The 19,929-nt window shown below is 46.7% G+C and overlaps 1 protein-coding gene across 4 annotated transcripts in view; it reads right to left on the bottom strand.

Annotated features, from left to right (window-relative positions):
• Window positions 1-19,929, bottom strand: part of Mgmt (O-6-methylguanine-DNA methyltransferase) — a 239,404-nt gene that overhangs the window by 37,859 nt on the left and 181,616 nt on the right. For all 4 annotated transcript variants that reach the window (XM_021212958.2, XM_029536643.1, XM_029536649.1 and 1 more), the window contains exon 3: window positions 4,932-5,092. In XM_021212958.2, coding sequence (XP_021068617.1) covers window positions 4,932-5,092 — 161 coding nt within the window. The remainder of the gene's footprint in view (window positions 1-4,931; window positions 5,093-19,929) is intronic.

The raw sequence follows: 19,929 nt of genomic DNA, 5'->3' as shown, positions 1-19,929 counted from the left end.
CAGTTCCATGCATGCTTTGTTAAAATATCATTTATCTACGAGGTTAATAAATTCCACTAATTTTAAATGATTAAGACTATCTATCATATATAAACACATAATATTCCAGGACAACAGAATATAAGGATGTGTGCATTCTCTTTCTGAGTACTACATTTTATCTATGGCTAACAGTGGAAATAAAACTTTAAAAACCACTTTTAAGTGAAAGACCTATTTTTCTTTTAAAAATATTGATTTGATAGATAATCTCAAATTTAAACCTCCCGAAGACTGTGTGACTTATACTTTCTCCTGTGGAAATCTGAACCGACCGTCACCGGAGAAGAGCCACGGCCAGATCCAGCACTAGGATTCGGAAGACAGCCCCTCGGTGTGCTGACACAACCACGGGGCATTTGTTTTTCATAGACACTTTCAGGGATTTCCTGAGGTAAATTATAGTAAACGTTTTCCCACAAAAGTAGCACTATAATGAACGCAGACATTCTTTATGCTCTCAGTTATGACGGGGTCCTCGTGCCAGCACTTTGAATTTGGCTGGCTTTTTCCAAGACTTCTGGTAAACATAGCTGGGTTGTGTGGTGGAGCTCTGCAGCCTGGGGCAGAGGCCTTCACCACCTCAACTTTCTAATCGTGGAGACCTCTGAGGAATTTGGGGATCAAAGTCTGGACCTGCCTCTGAAGTTCCAGACCTGGCTACCTGCTTGCTAGGTTTCCTAGTGCCTTAGCAACTGCTGATTGGTCATGGGCTCTCTGCATAGGAATAACCCCGCTCCCCAATTTCTTGGGGCCTGGCAGGTTATGATTCTGTCCTTAGATGGCACTGTAGTATATTTAAGCCCTCAGTGATCCCTGCAGTGGGTCGATCTTAGCTAGTTCTAAGGAAAATGCAGGCTGTGGAGCTACTCTTCCTCCATCTAACTGCTTCCTTCACTCCCAGCCCTTAGCACCACGACATCACCCTAGGCTGTCTCAAAGGGCTACCTCATACTTCAGCCAGGAGCATCCAGATAACCACCTGATGCTTTTGGTTGACTGTGGTGGTTTTCTGGGTGTGATCCTGTGATGCTAAGGGCAACTTCTAAAACACTGCAGTGACTCGGAAGCATTTGGTAACATGCAGAACCCTAGCTAACTCTTCTTAAGACAGAAATGACTGCCCACACCTCTTGCTCTGTTTGCACACATTCCTAGGATAGACATATACACATACACACTGCCCAGAGAGTCACCTGTCAATAAACAGCAGCACATCACTCCACAGTGTGCACTGTTACAGCTTCCAAAAACCATCAACCCAACACAGGGTGAAGAATCATGCTGCACAAAGCACTCAGGAGTCAGAAGACTTGGAAACTCCTTCCTGTTTGTTTGTTTGTTTGTTTTGGCACTGTTGGGGACTGAACTCATGGCCTAGCCAAGCGAGCACTTTACTCCAGGTAAGCACCGTAACACTAAGCTATCTCCCTTCCCCAGAGCTAGTCAATAGTTTCTTTTAGAGCACTAATTCTCAAGTATGGTATGCATTTACCCATCAGGGCTCTGATGTCTCCTAGGGAGGGGCAGATAATGCATACCGAAATTTGTAGACACTAAGGGAGACTGTGATCCACAGGACCAGCCCTCCACGGCCACAGCCAGGGTGGGTCAGGAGTCCCAGAGGCTCTAGGATGCCTCCTGTGAAGTGCTGTGGGTGAGTGCATGCCACCGGACATTTTATTTCATTATTTTATTTTTGGTTTTTCGAGACAGGGTTTCTCTGTATAGCCCTGGCTGTCCTGGAACTCACTCTGTAGACCAGGCTGGCCTCGAACTCAGAAATCCGCCTGCCTCTGCCTCCCAAGTGCTGGGATTAAAGGCGTGTGCCACCACTGCCCAGCTCACAGGGCATTTTATAACTGTACAGGTTTGCACATAATCACGGGTAGGTGCATGCTATGGGACATGTGTCAACAGAGACAATGTTGGTGTCGGTTGGTTCTTGCATCCACCTTGTTTAAAGCAGGGACCCCCTTATCCTTCCTTCAACATTGTATAGGGCCCTAGGCACAATAACTGGCCCAGTAGCATCTGAGAATTCTCCTGTCTCGTCAGAAGTCATAGGAACACCGGGATAGCAGATGTGGTACACTGTGTCTGTCGTTTATATGGGCACTTGGGGTCTGGGCTCAGGTAGTCAGGCTCGGACAGCAAGCTCTGTTCCCTCTGAGCCATCTCTCCAAGCCCATACTCTTGTTTTAAAAATGGACAGACCACGATGAAATCTTCAAGAATATGGAAACAAACAAACCAAAAATAATCCACCACAAACACCTCCATTCCAAAGATATGCAAAAGCATGTCAGACAAATCCAGAATTAAAAATGCACAGAGAATGGAATGGGCAAAGGAAACACTAATTCCATCAGAGTGGACCCACTTTCTTCCTGCTCTGAACAGACTGCTCTAGGGTCCTCAGCTTCCAGAGCACACTGAGATATCCCAAGATGCTCTCTTGGTGAGACTTTCCGTATTGCTGTCGACTTCTCTGGCATTAAAAGATGCAAACTGGACAAAGCCGGTGTGTGTGTGTGTGTGTGTGGGTCATTTACACATGTGGAGTAGACCCAATTAATTCCATGTAAGCCAGGGTACCCTAACCAACTCTACCCCCCTCCTTCTTCAAACTGTAAAATCTGCACACCTGGTCCTTGCCCAGAAGCAAATGACTACATTAAATTGAAAAATCCTGGCCTGCACATGCCGGGGCGTGGGAAACCCTGCCCACAGCAGCCACTAACTAACAGAGGCAGGCCTCGTCCATGTGACCTTGGGAGCTTACAGCCTGGGTCTTAGAATTCATAACGTAACAGGAAGAAGTGTGTATAAAACGCCTAGTTCTATCTAATTCTGCCTGTCTCATATTTGTCTATCTAGAAGTGCTCGCCTGTCCTGCAGAGCTGGGGCGGCCCATGGCTCCACCATATTCTGATGGTTATATAGCTTCCTGATTCCAAATAGTCACAAAGACCTGCTGGCATAGGGTGGCCTCAGTGTGTGTTTGGTGTGCTCCTGAAGTGCTGGGGACAAGCCTGGGGACTCTGTGGTTCTGGTACCTCAATTGGGAGCCCACTGACATGCACAGGAGCAGCAGAGAGGGTGGAAGGGATCCAGTCTGGATCCGTTGCTGTGGAGGAACGCCTGGCTGTTCTAATGCCACTCTTGGTTATCACTCTACCCTGACCATGAGATGACACACATCACATCTTCTCCAGGTCTGGCCTGGTCTGTGTAAGGCCGAGCTTTTCTCTGGACCCTGGTGGCACCAGGCCAGCAGACCCCACTGCCTGGCTTGCCAAAAGTGAGTCATTTCCTTACAATTTTGGCTTCTACATTTTTCCTGAAGCCACGTAACCAATCTCAGGCAAAGGTTAGGATTTTACGGGCTCATACCTCATCTACTACCTCATGGGATTAAACAGGCATCTCTGCCTTTGTAAGATAGTTTTCTATTCAGAGACCCTGAACCTTATTGGATGTCCTTGGCAGGCCTAAGAGAAGGGTGGCTTGCTGGCTCATGCTCTCCCTCTCCCAACCCCCCTACCATTGAGACAGTGACCCCAGTGAGATACTGTGGTTGGGGTTCGAAGAGTCTACCTCCACTTCTCACTTCCTTGAACTCCATAGCAACGCATGTCCCCTGTGCTGGGCAGCCAGAGGTGTTCAACAGTGACACACACACAGTCACCCGAGCCACAGCTGACAGACTCAAAGTGTGGGCAGGCACACGGCCAAACTCTCTTCTCCAGTGGGTGGATGATGAAGGGGTGGTCACTGGACACACAGAGCCCTGCAGATATCTGCCCACCTCTCCCAGAGATCCCCTTAACACATCCTGGCACCCCTGCTGAGAGTAGCCTTCTGAGAACACAGTTCCAGATAACACAGAAAAGAACAAGCAGCCCATTCATCCCAGCTGTCCTTGCAGTTTATTTGCATAAAACAGACCCCTGTAGACCCCCATTTTACCCCTCACTTTCTGGCATCTGAGGGATTTTGACCTTGTTTGTTTGTTTGTTTGTTTTTTTTTAAATCAACTCCATTTTTCAAGTGTGAACTGAAAACCCGGCACAATTCAAACACCTTTAAATTATACTTAGTAAACATCACTCGGAACCTCGAGGTTGCTTTAAATTTACCTTAGTTAAAAAATCACAGGTTTTTCCCCTTAAGGAGACTTATGTATTTCCATGCATATGTCTGAATGTGAATAAATACTAATTTATATTAAGTGATTTCTTATAAAAGTCACTATGTAGAATAAATTTCTGCTATAGGCCTAGAATGATCTTAGCTGGCGTAATTAATTTCTGTGCTGAACAGATCCAAACGAGCTTTAGAGGAAATGCAATGTCTTCTTAGGTTACTGGGAGGCTTTAAGTGCCCTCAGCAAACTCTACGTAAGCAATGCATTTTAAATTCATCCTTCAGAATATATCTGTGATAAGTTGGAAAATGCAGTGGTGGAGTGGCCTCTGAAGTCCCTCTTACCGAGTAACTTCACAGAAGTGGCTAGCTGTCCAGATACAAGGCTCGTTTTCTGTGCTGTTGGCAGGCAGGGAGTTTAAGTTAACAATAAGCTTATTGAAGAATTACTGCCATTCAGATGTGTTCCCATTTAAACCTTTCAGCCAAGCCAGAGTCAAGAGTTGATCTGCATGCATCATTTTTACTGCTTTTGCCAAGTATTATGTGACCATGTGCCAAAACTAACATAACCACTTGGAATGGGCGGGGTCGTGAGCTCTTAGCCTACGGCCTTCAGCTTGGCCGCACGCCGCCTGTGTTTAGACGATGTGAAAATTCCAAGCCTGTGTAGTCAGTAAACGAGCTGTGATGTCAGCCATAGTTAATAAGTCAGGCTCCCCAAAGGCAGCGTGGTTACCAACCTTGCTGGAACACAGGGTGATGGAGAGCGGGCATGGGAAGCCCCTCTGTGGCTGCAGGTTCTCGGAAATAGGCTTCCAGCCAGGCTGTGCACTGCACCAGAGGCTCTGGAACTCCCTCTGGCCCACCGAGCACCTCAGGAGTAGCTGGGGCCTCTGTGGGGCTGCAAAAAGGATAAGAGGCTTAGTGACCACATGTGTGAAAAGCATACCTACTGCAGCTAATGGGGGAAGGCTGCCAGCCACTCCCCAGTGTGTGTCTCTGCCAGACAGAGAACTGCAGATAACAGAAATGGCCACTGAGGGATGTTGGGCAGGAAGGCACGGCAGTTCCCATGTCTGCTTTTCTATCCCCAGGTTTATTAAGTGCAGGGAGAGCCCAGATCATGCATTCCAAGCTTCTGCATGCACAGTGTCTGCAAACTGACACACAGGAACATGCTGTGTCCCTGGTTTCAGTTTGGAAGTCAGCATCATCAGATAATCACCACTAACATTTCCTCTAAACATCAGGCAATTAGACTGCATTATCCACGTCCTAGCTCTCACCCTGAATCCCCACAGAAGAGGGGCATCCCTTCTCACATGGCTTTGGGCTCCATCTTTGGACCCATATTCCCTAGCACCGGTGCACAGTGACATCACCTTGTCTGTTTAATGCTTTGAGGCTAGTGGGTTGACACCTCTTCTGCCTTGGGTGTCTAGTTGGAGGTGCTTTAATAACAAGCTATCCTGCTCATTCTTTGCAGTGACTGTCCTCTGGTGAATGTCCTGGAATTTAAAACTGAAATGTTTCGTAGCAGCTTTGGATGGCTTCTTACCGCTCCTACATGGGGTCATATTCTGTTCCTTGATTTGGACGCCCATTGTTCATGCTCAGCTGGGGTCTGCTTCAGGTTGTGTTCACAGGCTAAAACACACGCTGTAAAGGAAGGCCATGTCTATGTTCTGGGCTCTGAGCCTGGAGTTTTATGGCAGCCTAGGTTTTTGCTTCAATTTCTTGGGATCCACACCCAAGAGACACAGACACTGGATCCGATTTCTCTCTTCTTCATTCCCAGGCTGTAGACTGTAGCGTGCTTCTGTGTGACTTTCTGGGCCTGGAGAGTACAGCTTCTCTGGGACTTCTCAGGCAGCTCAGTGTCAGAGTGCTCATGGGATGGTGGAGAGGCCAGGATGGTGTAGAGGGCAAAGGCTCCTTGGATGGTTAATCTCACCAGTCTCCTTTGGCTCCTACATATGGTGAAGGTTAGCACATCCACCCAGGTCACAGGTCTCTCTCCACACACGGACACCTTGGAAGGAGGAAAGGCTTTTACTCAGCCTTGTGAATGGGGCCTACACAGGTGTGACTGGGAGAGCAGCTGAGGGCCTGGAGGGCCCGGGTCAGGCTACCCAAGTAAAGCTGGTGGAGGCAAGATGGGCTCCACAGACTGCAGTCATCAGTGGGCCAGTTTTAGATAAAGACTAAAGCAAAAACCAACAGGGCCAGACCTCAGAGGTAGGGAAAGAAGGAATCATAGGAAGAGGAGCTGGGCAAGCAGAGTCAGAGGTCCTATGGTAGGGCGTCCCACAAGCCTGAGTCGGGAGATCTTTAAGCAAGGATCTTACATATGAGGAGATGCAGGGTGCTGGTACAGTTTCTTCCCTGTTTGTGTACTACAGATTTGGCCCTCACAGGGCAGTGACACACATCTGGCAGAGCCTTGCAAACAGGCCCATGTAGGTGCTTAACTGCCTAGGACAAGAGGGTTCCTTTGTGCTGGTCTCAGAGAGGGCAGGAAGTCATTCAGAAAAGGCCTTGGAATTGTCTAAACACTCAGGCCCCAGGAAGGAACAGAGGATGGATGGAGAAAAAAAGCCACGGTCCATGAGGATACTGGGGCAGAAGCGGATGGCAGAGGGGAGCGGTCAGGCCTGGAGGGGCTGGGGAGAGAGCTGAGCTGGCAAAGTGCTTACCACAGAAGCGCAGTCATCTACGCTAGACTCTTGGTGCCCGAGTGAAAAAGCTAGGTCGCACGGCATGCGTGTATACTCAGTGCTGGGGAGGGAAAGGCTGAGGGTGTCTACTTAGTGAGTTCCAAGCCAGTGAGAGATCCTGTCTCAAAAGGATGGCCAACATCCAAGGAAAGGTGTCCTCTTCACCCTCTGCCTCTACATATGTACAACCAAGCGCTGACCTGGCCGATCCTGTGGCTATCACAGGCCTTTCCGAGGCTGCTGTGCAGGGTCCTCATTCAGCCCGGTGCCTGAACACGTGCAGTGCCAGTTCAAGCTGCTGCTGCCTGTGTACCCCAGGTGGGCCCCAGGGATGACAGCTCGCTCCACATGCAGACTACAGGCCTCTCTTGGGAGTCTCCTGGGGAGATGGAGCTGTCTCATTGCCCTGACTGCTTTTCCTATTAGCAATGTCTGATCATGGGAGGAAGAACTTCTGCCCGTGCCTGGCTTAGACATTACTCAATTTTAGAGATACAAGCTCAGTCATTCCATTCCGGTTCTGTAGCGCACTAACTAAGTGAATAGAGTATCAAGGATGTCTAAAAGGAGAGATGGGGAGATACATAATGCACCTTGCCCTCCTGGTCCCTGGGGACAATGGGAGAAGGAGGAAAAAGGTGTGTCTGCTGGAGGTAGGCATATTTCTCCAGATAGAGGAGGCCAGCAAGCAGCCTGTCATCTTCAGGGTTCACTCCACCTACTCAGACTGGCAGTGAATAAAATTCATGTCCATGTGCACAGACCCTCAACCAAGGTCACAGGAGGGAAAGGTTTGCTTTTCAGTCCTGCACCAAGCTACCAACTCTTCACAGAACAGGAGTAGGGGGTGGAGTGCAGTAGGTAGAGATAAGGCAGGGAGCTAAGACTAACCAGTACCTCAACATCCAGGTCAGGATACTGGATGCTAGGTGCTGGATGCTGACAGGCACTGCACATAGGGATTCCTCAGGATATCGACGTTCTCTCTGTGTGGGAGCGTTTTAAAGCATGAGTCTGGGGTTTCTGTATTTCCCAGTGACTGTTCAGAGAGGCCCCTGCTGCCCATGGTGGCCTTCCCTCCACCTTGTGGAGGGCAAGCCGTGTTTCCTAGCATTTCCTGTTCTTAAAAGGATACGTGAAGAATTTTTATAGTAGTAAAATTCATCTTAAATTGATTTTTTATGCTTGTGCTAAAGATCTCACCTCTGATTCACTCTGGGGTTCTCTTTTTAACTCTTCCTCCATCGGTACTAGATAACTAGCCATGGGTGAAATGTAATTAAACAGCTTTGATTCCGAAGCAAGGATTTATGGGGCTACATTTAAAATGAATGGCTTTAAACACACACATAAAACCAGATTTTTAAAGCCATGACACAAATTTCCATTTCTACAATAAAATGAAATTTATTCTCTTGCCCTGCCCTCTTCCTACAACCTTCCCTGCTGTTCGTCCAGGAGAGAGCTACGGCGTGACAGCGGCGCTAACGGCTGCTCTTATGATGGAGGAGTTTCTCCAGACCTCCCTACTGACGAACCCTGAAACTCCAACAATTAGAGGCTCCGTGGCCCACTCTTTCAAATATCACATCCAGGTTTCCTCAGCACCAGCCCAGAACAAGATGCAAAGCCCCGAGAACTGCTCAGGACTGTACTTGGCATCCCTTGGAAACACTTGCGCCAATCCTAGTGGTTGACTCCAGTCCAGCTCTCTAGGTCAGCATGTCATCTGTCCCCATGGAGGAATAGAGTGGCAAAGACTGGGACACAAGCCCCCCTTTCACTCTTTAAATTGGCATTGGAAGAACGCTGAGAGCTGAGAAAAGAGACTGTACTTCCTTCAGCTTCTACCAGAGGAGGATGGAGGATGAACTAAGGCCTGTTCTGAGGGTTTCTTCAAGAAACTAACAACTGCTGGTGATTCCAGGACAAGCATATACTGCCTCCTGGCACTCCAGAACATAGAACAGCCCACATACACTGTGTACTGCCACAGATGTCTGTGTGAGGGCCTCAACCCTTCCTTGGCTTTGAGAAAGGATGGCCCATGGTACATGGCAGTGCAGTTCATGTCTTTCAGCTCTTCACTCAGTAAAGAAAGGTGGTTCCAAAGTTCCACTCCAGACTTCTAGCACATGAGCAGAGTTGTTCTTCCTGGGTGAAGCTTGAGGGCCATGACATGGACACCACCGGGAACAGAACACAAGATTGGTATGAGACTGTGATTCTGTCAAGTCTAAGGCGGATGGCCCCAGTGCTGTGTGGCGTGTGCATCTTGTCTTTTTGTCAAGTTAGTTAACCACGAGTGGAGACCAGAGATGGCAAGACTCGGTGCAGCAGGTGTTGCAAAGCCACAGCCTCCCATAGGAGCCTTGCCTGGGGTCTCATTCTTTACCAAGTGATGACATGTGCGTGCCATGCTACAGGGGGAACATAAAGGGCACACCTCTCACCACCTTCTCCCATCTTTCCCAGACTACAGATTCGCCCAACACTTTGAAACATGGCCCAGCCCATGGGAGACTTCGGTATACAGGTCTTGGGATGCTTCAGGAAGTCCCTTGGAGGAGAGAACCATTAAAGGCTCATTTCTCAGGGATTTCTTCCTCCCCAAGACAGGAAAATAAACATACTTGCTTCAAACACCATGCGATGTAAGAAAATAGGCTATGATTTCTTTAGAGTCATTCACATGTGACAAGACCATGTAATGACGGTCACCCTTAGGGTGGTGTTGCTATGGGGCAGTCAGGATGCAGAATGACAAGATGAGATGCTCATGCCATTTCCTCTGGGACCCAGCCTCTCCCTTCCCCACCCTCTCAGATGACTTTTCAATCGATGCATTGGGAATGTTCACTATGACACTAGAGCGCCACACAAAAAGAATTCTATAGAGCAGAGTTCTTCCAGACTCTGGCAATGAGCCAATGTAGGCTGTGTCCTTCAACCTGGTATAGAGGAAGCCGTGTGGCAACGTGTAGAGTTCCTGGCAGGACTCTTACTAGGAGAAGAGCGAGGCTAACCACAGCATACTGGATAGCCTCAGGTGAGGAGCATTGCCAAGGCCAAGCACACCTTTCCTTCTCCAGCTTTCCATGCGTGATGTGGAGGGCAGGGGAAGCATCCGGGATTCTGGGATGGAGCTCCAGACCTCACAGGCTCACTGAGGTACAACATCAGCAAAGGTGACTTTATAATCACTGTGTGGAGACTTGCTCTGCCGTGCTGGCACGCGGACAATTATGTCTAATTTAGAAGATCTCTAGCAGAGTGGCTTGTGTTTGATGGATGTGTCCTGCATCTAATTACGCTTCCCCACTAAAACCCAGGCATTTTTCTTCCAGGGGTAGGATTGAAGACAAGAAACAAACTATGCTACCTGCTATCAATAAAGACTGCTTTTTAGAAAAAGACAGTCTGAATAAAGCCTTTAAACTTTCCATTCCAACTCAGTGAAGATCTGATCCCACTCATGGCTTACTGGGGAGAGCGCCCACCTAGGTGGCCCCTTCCTCGGGCACCTGTAGCCAACTGCGCAGATAGAGGGGACATGAAGGTGAGGCACACAGGGCAACAGCAGTGCCTCCCACTTGTGCCTTTCAGACAACTCCATGTTTGAAGGGAGTTGCCAAGGACTCTCCACCCTCCTGCCAGTTCATGAAGGACCGAGGATGAGGGATGGCTCCTGAGCACTGCCTGGTGGAGGGAGCTGTCCAGGCAACATTCACATGCAGATCTGACCGTCCACTTTTTCAGAGGGATTTTAGGACATAGAATAGAAAGGGGGGGTGGTTAAAGAGCTGATGCTAATGATAAGAAAGAGCAACCCCTAGAAAGAAGCTGAGCCTGAGGTGAAGAACAAAGGTGCACCAGTATGAACCCATGATTGTACTGGGCTCATGTTGCACAGCAACACTAACAGGGCTGTGGTAATGACCTCACTACACACCCAAGCTGGTGCCACAGATTTTCTACCCACCCACCCAAAGGACAGTATTTTCTACAATGAAAGATAAGGATAATTAAAGTAAGTGTTGCAATTACTTTTTTGTCAAATTCATACATATCCGGGAAGAGGGGATCTCAGCTGAGGAACTGCCTCCACCTGTATGTAGGACATTTTCTTGATGAACTATTGATTGATGTGTGAGGGCCCAACCCACTGTGTAGGGGTCCCAGGCAGGTAGTCCTGGACTATCTATATTTCTATATATCTCTATCTATCTATTTCTATCTATAGTTGGGAGCAGGCTGAGCAAGTCAGGGTAAGTAAGCTGGTAAGCAGCACTCTTTGGTGGGCTCTGCTTCAGCTTCCACACCCAGGCTCCTGCTTGAGTTCCTGCCCTGACCTCCTTCAGGATGGTCTGTGATGGAGAAGTATAAGCCAACCAACCCTTTCCTCTCCCACTGGTTCTGCCAGTGTTTTATAACAGCCACAGAAAGGAACGTAGGATGAACAAGTGTGAAACAGTGATGGATTTTAGCATGTATAAAATGCTAGCTAGTATTTTAAAACAAGAACACACAGCACTCAGAATAAGAGAGTTTATGAATGACATTTAAGAGCCTTGTTCCGGTACCTGCTTTGGCTTGGTTCTGAAATGTCCTGCAAAGGTTCATGTATTAAAGGCTTGATCACCAGCCTGTGGTACTACAGGAGGTAGCAGAATCTTCAGATGAGGCCTAATTGGAAGGAGTTAGTCACTGGGTATGCTCTTGAGAGTGATATGGGAGACATGGCGCCCCTCCTTCCTTTCTCACAACTGCAGCGAGGTGAGCAGACTTCTCTCAGCATGGGTCTCTACCATGATGATCTACTGCACAGAGGCCTGAGACCATAGGGGCTGAGTGACCACAGGCTGAAAACATGGCCCAAAGAAACATCTCTTCTTTAAAAATTCTGAATCCCTGGTGCTTTGTCATAGCATTGGAAAGGTGGCCAACAGAGCACATACTTTCAAAGAAGTACTCTCACCCAATGGGAGGCTTCCTGTCATGCCAGACATACCAGCAGGCAACAAATGCAGCCATTTCTAGAAGGGGAACAGAAACTCCACAGCCTACAGGAAAGGCAGTGACACTCTTTGCCTACAGCACACGGTTCCGACATCCACTCGGCAGTACATCATTGAGCTGTTCCTGTGTGGCTCATGGCCCCTTTGTCCCTGACATGAGTTCTATTTTTATAATACCATCAGAAGCCATCAAATGATATCTGTTCCAGGGTCAACAGTATGAGGTAGACAGTATGAAATTTAGCAACTTTCCATTTAATGGCTTTGGATGGTAAAAAGAATGCTGCTAAAGCTGGGTATCAATTTTTCATGAGCACACCAATCCTTCAAAATTTTACGCTCATTAAGATAAGTGAGGCAGAAGGATCCCGAGTTCAAGGTCAACCTGGGTTACATAATGAGCCTTTATCTCAAACAACTCAAAATCCAAGGCTTGAATAAATTCCAGATCCTAAATAAAACCACAAAAGAATTTACTATAGTGTTTTAAAACATCTGCAAAAAAGGAAGAAAAATTTATGTAGATTTTAAACTCTTCCCCATAAGGATTAACTATTTTTCTGAAAAAGATACTTATGTCTTAAAACACATTGGCAATTAAAACCATACTGTAAAGATAGTTTAAATACTACATGCAAACAATTAGAATGTCTTTAAAACGGCTATATATACCTTTATACCTTTTAATGTAAGTCATTAAAAGAAAAATTCTATTTTATCAACACTTTAACATATCATTAAAAGTCTCTACTATTTGACAGATGAAGATAAAAACACCCTAAAACTACAGATGAATGATCAGGTCCCTAATGATTCCAAAACAATTATAGGATGCAGAGCAATCTAGTTAAATTTTATTCAAAAGCTGACTACACTTGTGTTTTCTTTTATTTTTCTATCAAGAAACCCATGAGGCTTAAGCACAATTCATTATGTATGAGACCCCACTTGCAGCGCTCGACTGTTGATTAATAGCAAAGTTTGCTGTATGTGCGCCTGCAACATTAGACGCATACAATATGCTAACTTATTCTTTCGCTGAAACTAATTATTTACAAAAATGACTACTTGAGACTACAATTTATTAAATGCATGCATCCAGTCTCAATTTGGCCCCCAAAGACAGCCTGGAATGAAGATCTTTTACTTGATGTGACAACTTCTGGAAACACTGTTATTAATATTGTAAATGTGGCAAATAAAGACTTCAAATAGCCTCCCGTCTATGTTGCCTTTGCTTCCTTCCACCAAGCAGCTTTTTAACAGAGAGGCATTTTAATGTTCTAGCCACAGAAGGTACTTGCCTCTCTCACAGTTTAATTTAGCTTCTTAAAATAAAAATGCTTACACATCTGTAAAAATGCAAGAGTCATCCTCTGGTTCACCACATTGCTGGGATTTCCAAAAGGGAGTTTCCCAAAGAATTTTTTTTGGGGGGGGCTGTGTAACAATTCTCTTTCCTAGCCCTTGAAAAAGGAACCACCATGTATGGACTGACTACACCCAGAGCTACCTTATCTTTTCAGGGATCTCAAATGAGACATCTGGTCAACCACTTGCATATTCCCTGCTGACTAGCTTCTTTGTGGCACTCATGGCTGTAAACAGAGCCACTTGCTGGGAACATCCTCTGCCTTCTGGTTTCTCTGTTGGACTAACCTATACATACCCATAGTTTCATCTTCTGGGGCTTCCAAGGACTCCACCCTAGCCTTACTCTACCCAGTTCCAGTGTGCACACAAGCCCTCAGAGTAAGGAAATCACTTCCTTTCTCCACAAGTTGTAATAAAGGCAGCCAATATCTGCTCATGAGGCAGGAAGAAAGTGAAAAAGATTGTTATGTGCTGTAGACTAACTGGTCTATGCTCTTAAGAACTGGCAAGGCTATCTAGGAGATGCTCTGGAACATATGATGTTAAGGGCTGGGGAATGAATCCCCCAGGCAGTGGGCCTCTGCTTTCCATAGGAGCAAGAGTTGAGAGATAAGAATAAACAGCAGGAGTTGGGGAACCTCAAGACACTTTGTCCAGAGAGGTAAAGGATGGCTGTTTTAGTGTCATGTGATCCTATATTCTGGTTCTCTACAATGGTTAACAGGCAAGGTGACTGATGGGAGGTCCTAGTGGCAAGCCCATTCACATCAGATGACTACCAAGTAAGTAGCCTTGGGAAAGCAGGGTCTTTTAAAGACTAGGACTCACGTAAGCTAGGAAAACAACCCATAGCAAACTCTGTCCAGATTCACTGCTTACTATCAAGGCTTAGGACATGGCAGGCATGTGATTAGAAGCTATTTGGTGACTTGTCCACAGGACATAATACTCCTTTACATAAGTAAGAGGTCTGAACTTAAAAACAAAACAAAACAAAAAACAAAAACTCTCTTGAAAGGAAGGAGGCTCCTTCAGACTCAGGAAGTTCATGCAACTTACAAGGCTCAAGAAGCTGATCCTTGAGGCTTCTTACTGAGCTCATAGGTAGTAAACAGTCACTGGGAAAGAGAGGAGACTCTTTAGTGGAGATGCCTATATGGTGGGTAAGGAGCTCCAGAGATGGAGCTCTTTTGAGTTGTCATCCATCCTGGAGTTGAGTTTTTGGTGATGCTGTTACTGGGGAGTCTTTCAAGCTCTCTCTGGGGTACTATAATAAACTCACTTATTCACCAAACTAGACTTGGTTGGAATTGTTTCTCTGGCCTGTTCTTGGTGGCCTATCTGAGGAGCACAGATGTTTGTTGACATCTCCCTAGATGTTTGTTGACAGTATAGGCCTATTCCCAAAATGTCACAAAGCTATCGCCTTCCCAATTTTTGAAACCCTAGAAGTGAGGCCCAGATTGACTAGACCATAACCCTGTTTACAAGGCATAACAAGATGACAAATTAGAGTGGGGTTTTATGAAGAAGCCAAACCATGAACACTCCACCAAGACTATTTTTGGAGAGCAGACCCAGTCCTGTTGATTCATCTAGCATATTCTTGGTTCACAATATTTGTCTGATGAACGAGTGTCTTGTGCAGGTTCAAAGTTGTTAAGGAGACCCATCCTACCACAAGCACTGAAAGAACTTGTTTACAGACTCCATTTCTCCGTGAATAATTTGTTGAGAACCATTCTGTAATGAGAATAACTGGAGATTTTCTAGACATTAGAAGTTACATCTCTCAGCCTTCCCAGACTTGCTTGTAGGCTGCAGAATAATGGGGGCTGGGAATAGGCCTTACATCCAATTTCATTTCCTTCAATGGACTCTACAACTAGAGCCTGGAAATGGTACAGATTTGAAGTCATAAAATGAAGGGGGTTTGCTTTATGTCTGAACATCCCCACGACTGCCCAATGTGGAAAACAAACAAACAAACCAAAAGTCAACATCTATGAGCAAAGCCTTGAGCCTTATCCTCCTGTAAGTACAGAAAGTGTTGAATCCCATCAGGTACAAAGGTCACAGATGGAGGCCACGATGCCATATCCTCAGTTTTTCATCATGATTCTTAATCTGGCAAAAGGAATCCACTGAGTTATTACCAGAGGAAGACTGAAGAAATCCTACTGGGGAGAACCATGCCACTACATATGGCACACAGCAGCCTTGCTCTGAAGACATCAGCTTCTCTAAGTAAGAGGAAAATGTTAGGACCATGAAGTAGCAGCCTACGGGTTGGCATACAACAGCACATCATCCCACTCCTTATGGGAGTGTGGGATGTAGGGAAAATGGGTGGAGATGCCTAGAGGCACAACACCTGAAGATGTTGACAGGACCCACTCTAGCCCCAGAAGGAAGGAGGGCCGGGAAGCGAGGTCCCTTTGTGGCAACTCTTTCTCTCCCAAGCAGGTAGAGGTACCTGTCACCTTTGTTAAGGAACAGGCTTCTTCCCCCGAGCCCACAACACAGAAGAATGCATTTGATGTTAACACGGCTAAAGCATATCACCCCATGGACTGGAGCACCATGTACTTGGGAGACTCTCTGGCATCATGCTGTTCAGAGGAAAAAAAAATGTTCATTTTAATAGGAGAGTATCTGACTTAAAATTTAAAATAGTAACTAACATGCTGAAGACGAGGCCTCTTTTATTTTCCAAGAGGTATTAGATGAGGATTGACCTCCGAAGGGTTTAGCCCCATTAACTCGTGTACTGGGCTCATTAATAAATAATCCTGCCACCAAATTGCCTGACTTGTAAATTGGTTTGTACAGTTCTAAATAAATAATAGATAGTTCCCTATTATCAAACACCATGGCATTTTCATAGAGAAGCCCAGCGTGTGATACAGAATGGCACAACACTTTTCCACTGGACAACACTCCGTTGCTCACTTCTGAGAAAGGCCTAGTTTCTCCCGTGAACCGCTGCAGCTGGGATATGTTAGCTAGTCATGTTAGCTGGTCAGTGGAGTCAAATACTGTATTTAATATCACACAAGCATATTGAGTATGCATTAGTGGCCAAACAATCTTAAGCAACTATTAAATGGACAGTTAATGTAATTGTATTTTAAAACACTGAGGTCATATTTAATTTTGAATTGAAACTCTTAAAATGCACTTTCTGGCAAAGAATATAGAGCAATAAAACAACATTAACCACAGAGAAAAAAACCCCTAAAACTCACATTATTAAAATAAATCTTTCTTCCAGAGCACTGATATTTGCAAGAAGTGGATTACAAGAAGCAGAAAACATTTGTGCCTTTTCAAGAAGTATTGTCACTGGCAGAAGTCAGGGTTTCAACCTGGGATGAGATCACACTTCCAACAGGGCTCAGATGCGTGCCCACCCTCTCTTTGGTCTTGGCGCTGGCTGCTCTCCCAGGACCTGTCTTCCTTCCAGGGTCTCAAGCTCAGTTCAGCTACACCCTTGGCCCTTCTAATAGCAACTCCACTGAGGGAAGAGCCTGCTTATGTTCCAAGGCAGGAGTGAAGGGGTGGGAGCTGGCTGCAGAGTACACCCCGCTGCAGAGCAGCTGAACCGGGCGCTTTCACAGCTCCTGCCCCATGCTGCTTGCAAAGTCCTATTTTATATGCCGTCTCCTCATTTTCAAAAGTCAGTATGGCCCTCTGGGATGCTGTCACACCTCAAGCAGCCTGGTCAGGTCTGTGGACCATGAGCCTGAGCTAGTTCCAGGGTATCCCAGGGGATGGGGGGAGGTCACAAGGCTTTCTAGCTAAAACAGCCAGACACTTATTTATAGCTGTTCTGACAGCAAGTTAAGGAAAGACCCCTTCATGCAAACCCTGAAGCCTAGAGTAGCCTTTCTGAGTTCTTAGATTGACATTAGGACTTTGCCACTGGTACCGGAGATGAATAGAAAAGGAGGGACTATCCTGCTGAGGTCAGTCTCCAAAGGAACTCTGGTACAGTTGTTCTAGCTTCCCTGTACCTTGGCTCTCTATGCCAGCATATGCATCTTCTTACGGATGCCTGTTCTTGCAGTCAATCCAATTTTCAGTCTTTTTGTCCCTCTGTCTATCTTTCCCTCCCTCTCTCCCTCCCTCTTTCCCTTCCTCCCTCTCTCAAATAAGGTCTTATACACTCCAGGCAGGCCTCAAGAAGTATATAGGTGGACATAATCTTGAACATCTGAACCTCTTGCCTCAGCCTCCTGAATGCTGGGATTACAAGCACAGGCCACCACTCCAAGGTATACTTGATGCTGGGGCTGGAAGCCAAAACTTTGTACATGGAGACAAGCACTGTACTGAGCTACATCCCCTGCCCAAGAATATGATTCAGACTGTCAGTTCTTGATATTTCAAGTTTTAATCAAAACAGAGAGGTGGTAGGTAGTAAACACTCAGTCAGAGGCTCTGACATTTACACCATGCTGACTAGCCTGTGCTCAGTCAGTTGTGTTGGATGGTGTTTTGCTGGGGCAAACATGTGAAAGAGTGTTTTCATGAAGCAGACACAAGTGAAAGGATGTCCTGCTAAAGCAAGCATGTGAAAGGATAGGTGATGAAGAATTCTTAACTAACTACACACTTGTATTGATCCACCTTACACTGCATAGATGAGCTCATTTAGTCAGGACACTTCAAGGAAACCAGTGCTTAGTGGAACCAGACCCTGTTCAAGGCACCAGCTATGAAAAGCTGAGTGGGACCTAAAGCCAGACTCTGCCCTGAGGCTGAGGGGGCAGTCCTGGCATAACTCCAGCAGCCAGGCTTCTTCCACACACAGAAACTCAGGTGGCAAAAGCTACTGCACATACACAGTTCTCATACTACTCTGCCTTGCTCTGCAGGGTTCCTTTGCCAGGCCACATTCTCTGGACTTCGTCCTCCTAACTCTCCTACACACAATCGCAGCCTGTAGGGATTCTGGCTCATGGTAGAATTCTGGCTCATCACCTGGTTTTCTGCAAGCTCCCCTTCCCCCTTATTTGAAACCCACAGCCCCAAGGGGATAGTCCTTGCCAAGGTAGGGGACAGACCCAATTACTGCACCAAGGTCTTCTTACACATGAGAGCATCACCTCTCTCTTCTCTGAACGTCCCACCATTTCCTCTGTAGCTCACTTCTGTTGGTTTCACCCTGACTACTGGCCAAGGTTCAAGGAGGACTCTCTAGCTTTGGGTGTGACTTAACTTAGCCTGAGAACATGCATAGGCTAGACAGGAGCACCACCATCAGATGCCTGTGCTCCACCACTGCTCTGAAGGTCACCTGTAGGCTGGCTGTGACCTCAATCCAGATGCAATATAAAATCATGTAGCTTCTGTAACACAGAGCATCCCTAGGCTCCCTGCTGCTGTCAGTGCTGATCCTGAAATCCTCCTGACCCTCTCGATGTGTTCGCTTTGTGCATCACCCTCCTTTAGTGTTAACCAATCTCATTCTCACTGGGCTTGGAAACCACAAGAGTCTTAGAACCAACCCACCTGCGCTTCAGTAATACCCACAGCACCTCCACAACCCACACATACATTCTTGGATCCCGTGGGATCCATGTTTCTGTTCTGCTCATAATCTCCCTGCAACTCATCATGTTCACAGAGGTCTGCACTATCTGACACCAATGCCCATGGTGTGGGCTTGGCTCTAACACACTTGCACTACAGTCTCTGCCAAGTATAAAGCACTCGTTGGCCTGATCTCCTCCCAGATCTACACTGTGATCACTGCCAAGCACCCAGTAGCCCCAAGCTGATGCCCTCCTAGCTTTGCACTATGATTTGTGCCAAGCACCCAGTAGCCCCTAGCCTGTGCTCTCCCAGATCTGCACCCTGACCTTTGCCAAGCACATGGCACCAACCTTCTAGATGCTGCCCTCCCAGTTCTCTATCCTGATTTCTGCCAAGTACACTGGACTGCCTGGCTGGTATCTTGCCAGATTCTGTACCCTGATCTCTGCCACACACACACACACACACACACACACACACACACACACACACACACACACAGCAACTGCTGGCTAATTTCCCCAGTCTTCTGCATAGGCGGCCCACCAAGGAACCTGCAAACATAGGTGTACCTCACCTGGTACACGTACTCCTTGAAGAACAAGTGTGGGCGGGCTCATGGGCTCTCTCTGCTTTCCTGAGCTTACTTACCACAAGTCCACCCTATCTTTAGGCAGCTCTGAACCACTCATAGCCACCGGCACCAGTGCCTCTTGTGATGTACTCAGAGCCTTTGGTGAACTGTTAATGAGGAAATGAAAACTTCAAGATGAAGAGAGATGGAGGCAAAGAGATGGGAGTGAGTATACTTACAGGGAGGATCTGGAGTGATCCAAAGCATTGTGATACACTCTGGGGCCAGGTTATGTTCCTGTTAAGAGTCTTAGTGTTTTCAATTGACTTCTTCATGCATTCTCAGAGAGTCTCACCATTGAACTTCTAACCTCAGACTGACTGAGCACGGGCTAGTCAGCATGGCGTAAATGTCAGCCTCTGAGTGAGTGTTTACTACCCACCTCTCTGTTTTGATTAAAACTTGAAATATCAAGAACTGACAGTCTGAATCATATTCAAGCGACATAAGGATA

Source organism: Mus pahari, chromosome 1 (assembly GCF_900095145.1).
Source record: "Mus pahari chromosome 1, PAHARI_EIJ_v1.1, whole genome shotgun sequence".
Classification (NCBI taxonomy): Eukaryota; Metazoa; Chordata; class Mammalia; order Rodentia; family Muridae; genus Mus; species Mus pahari.
This window is presented reverse-complemented; position numbering and strand designations above follow the sequence as displayed.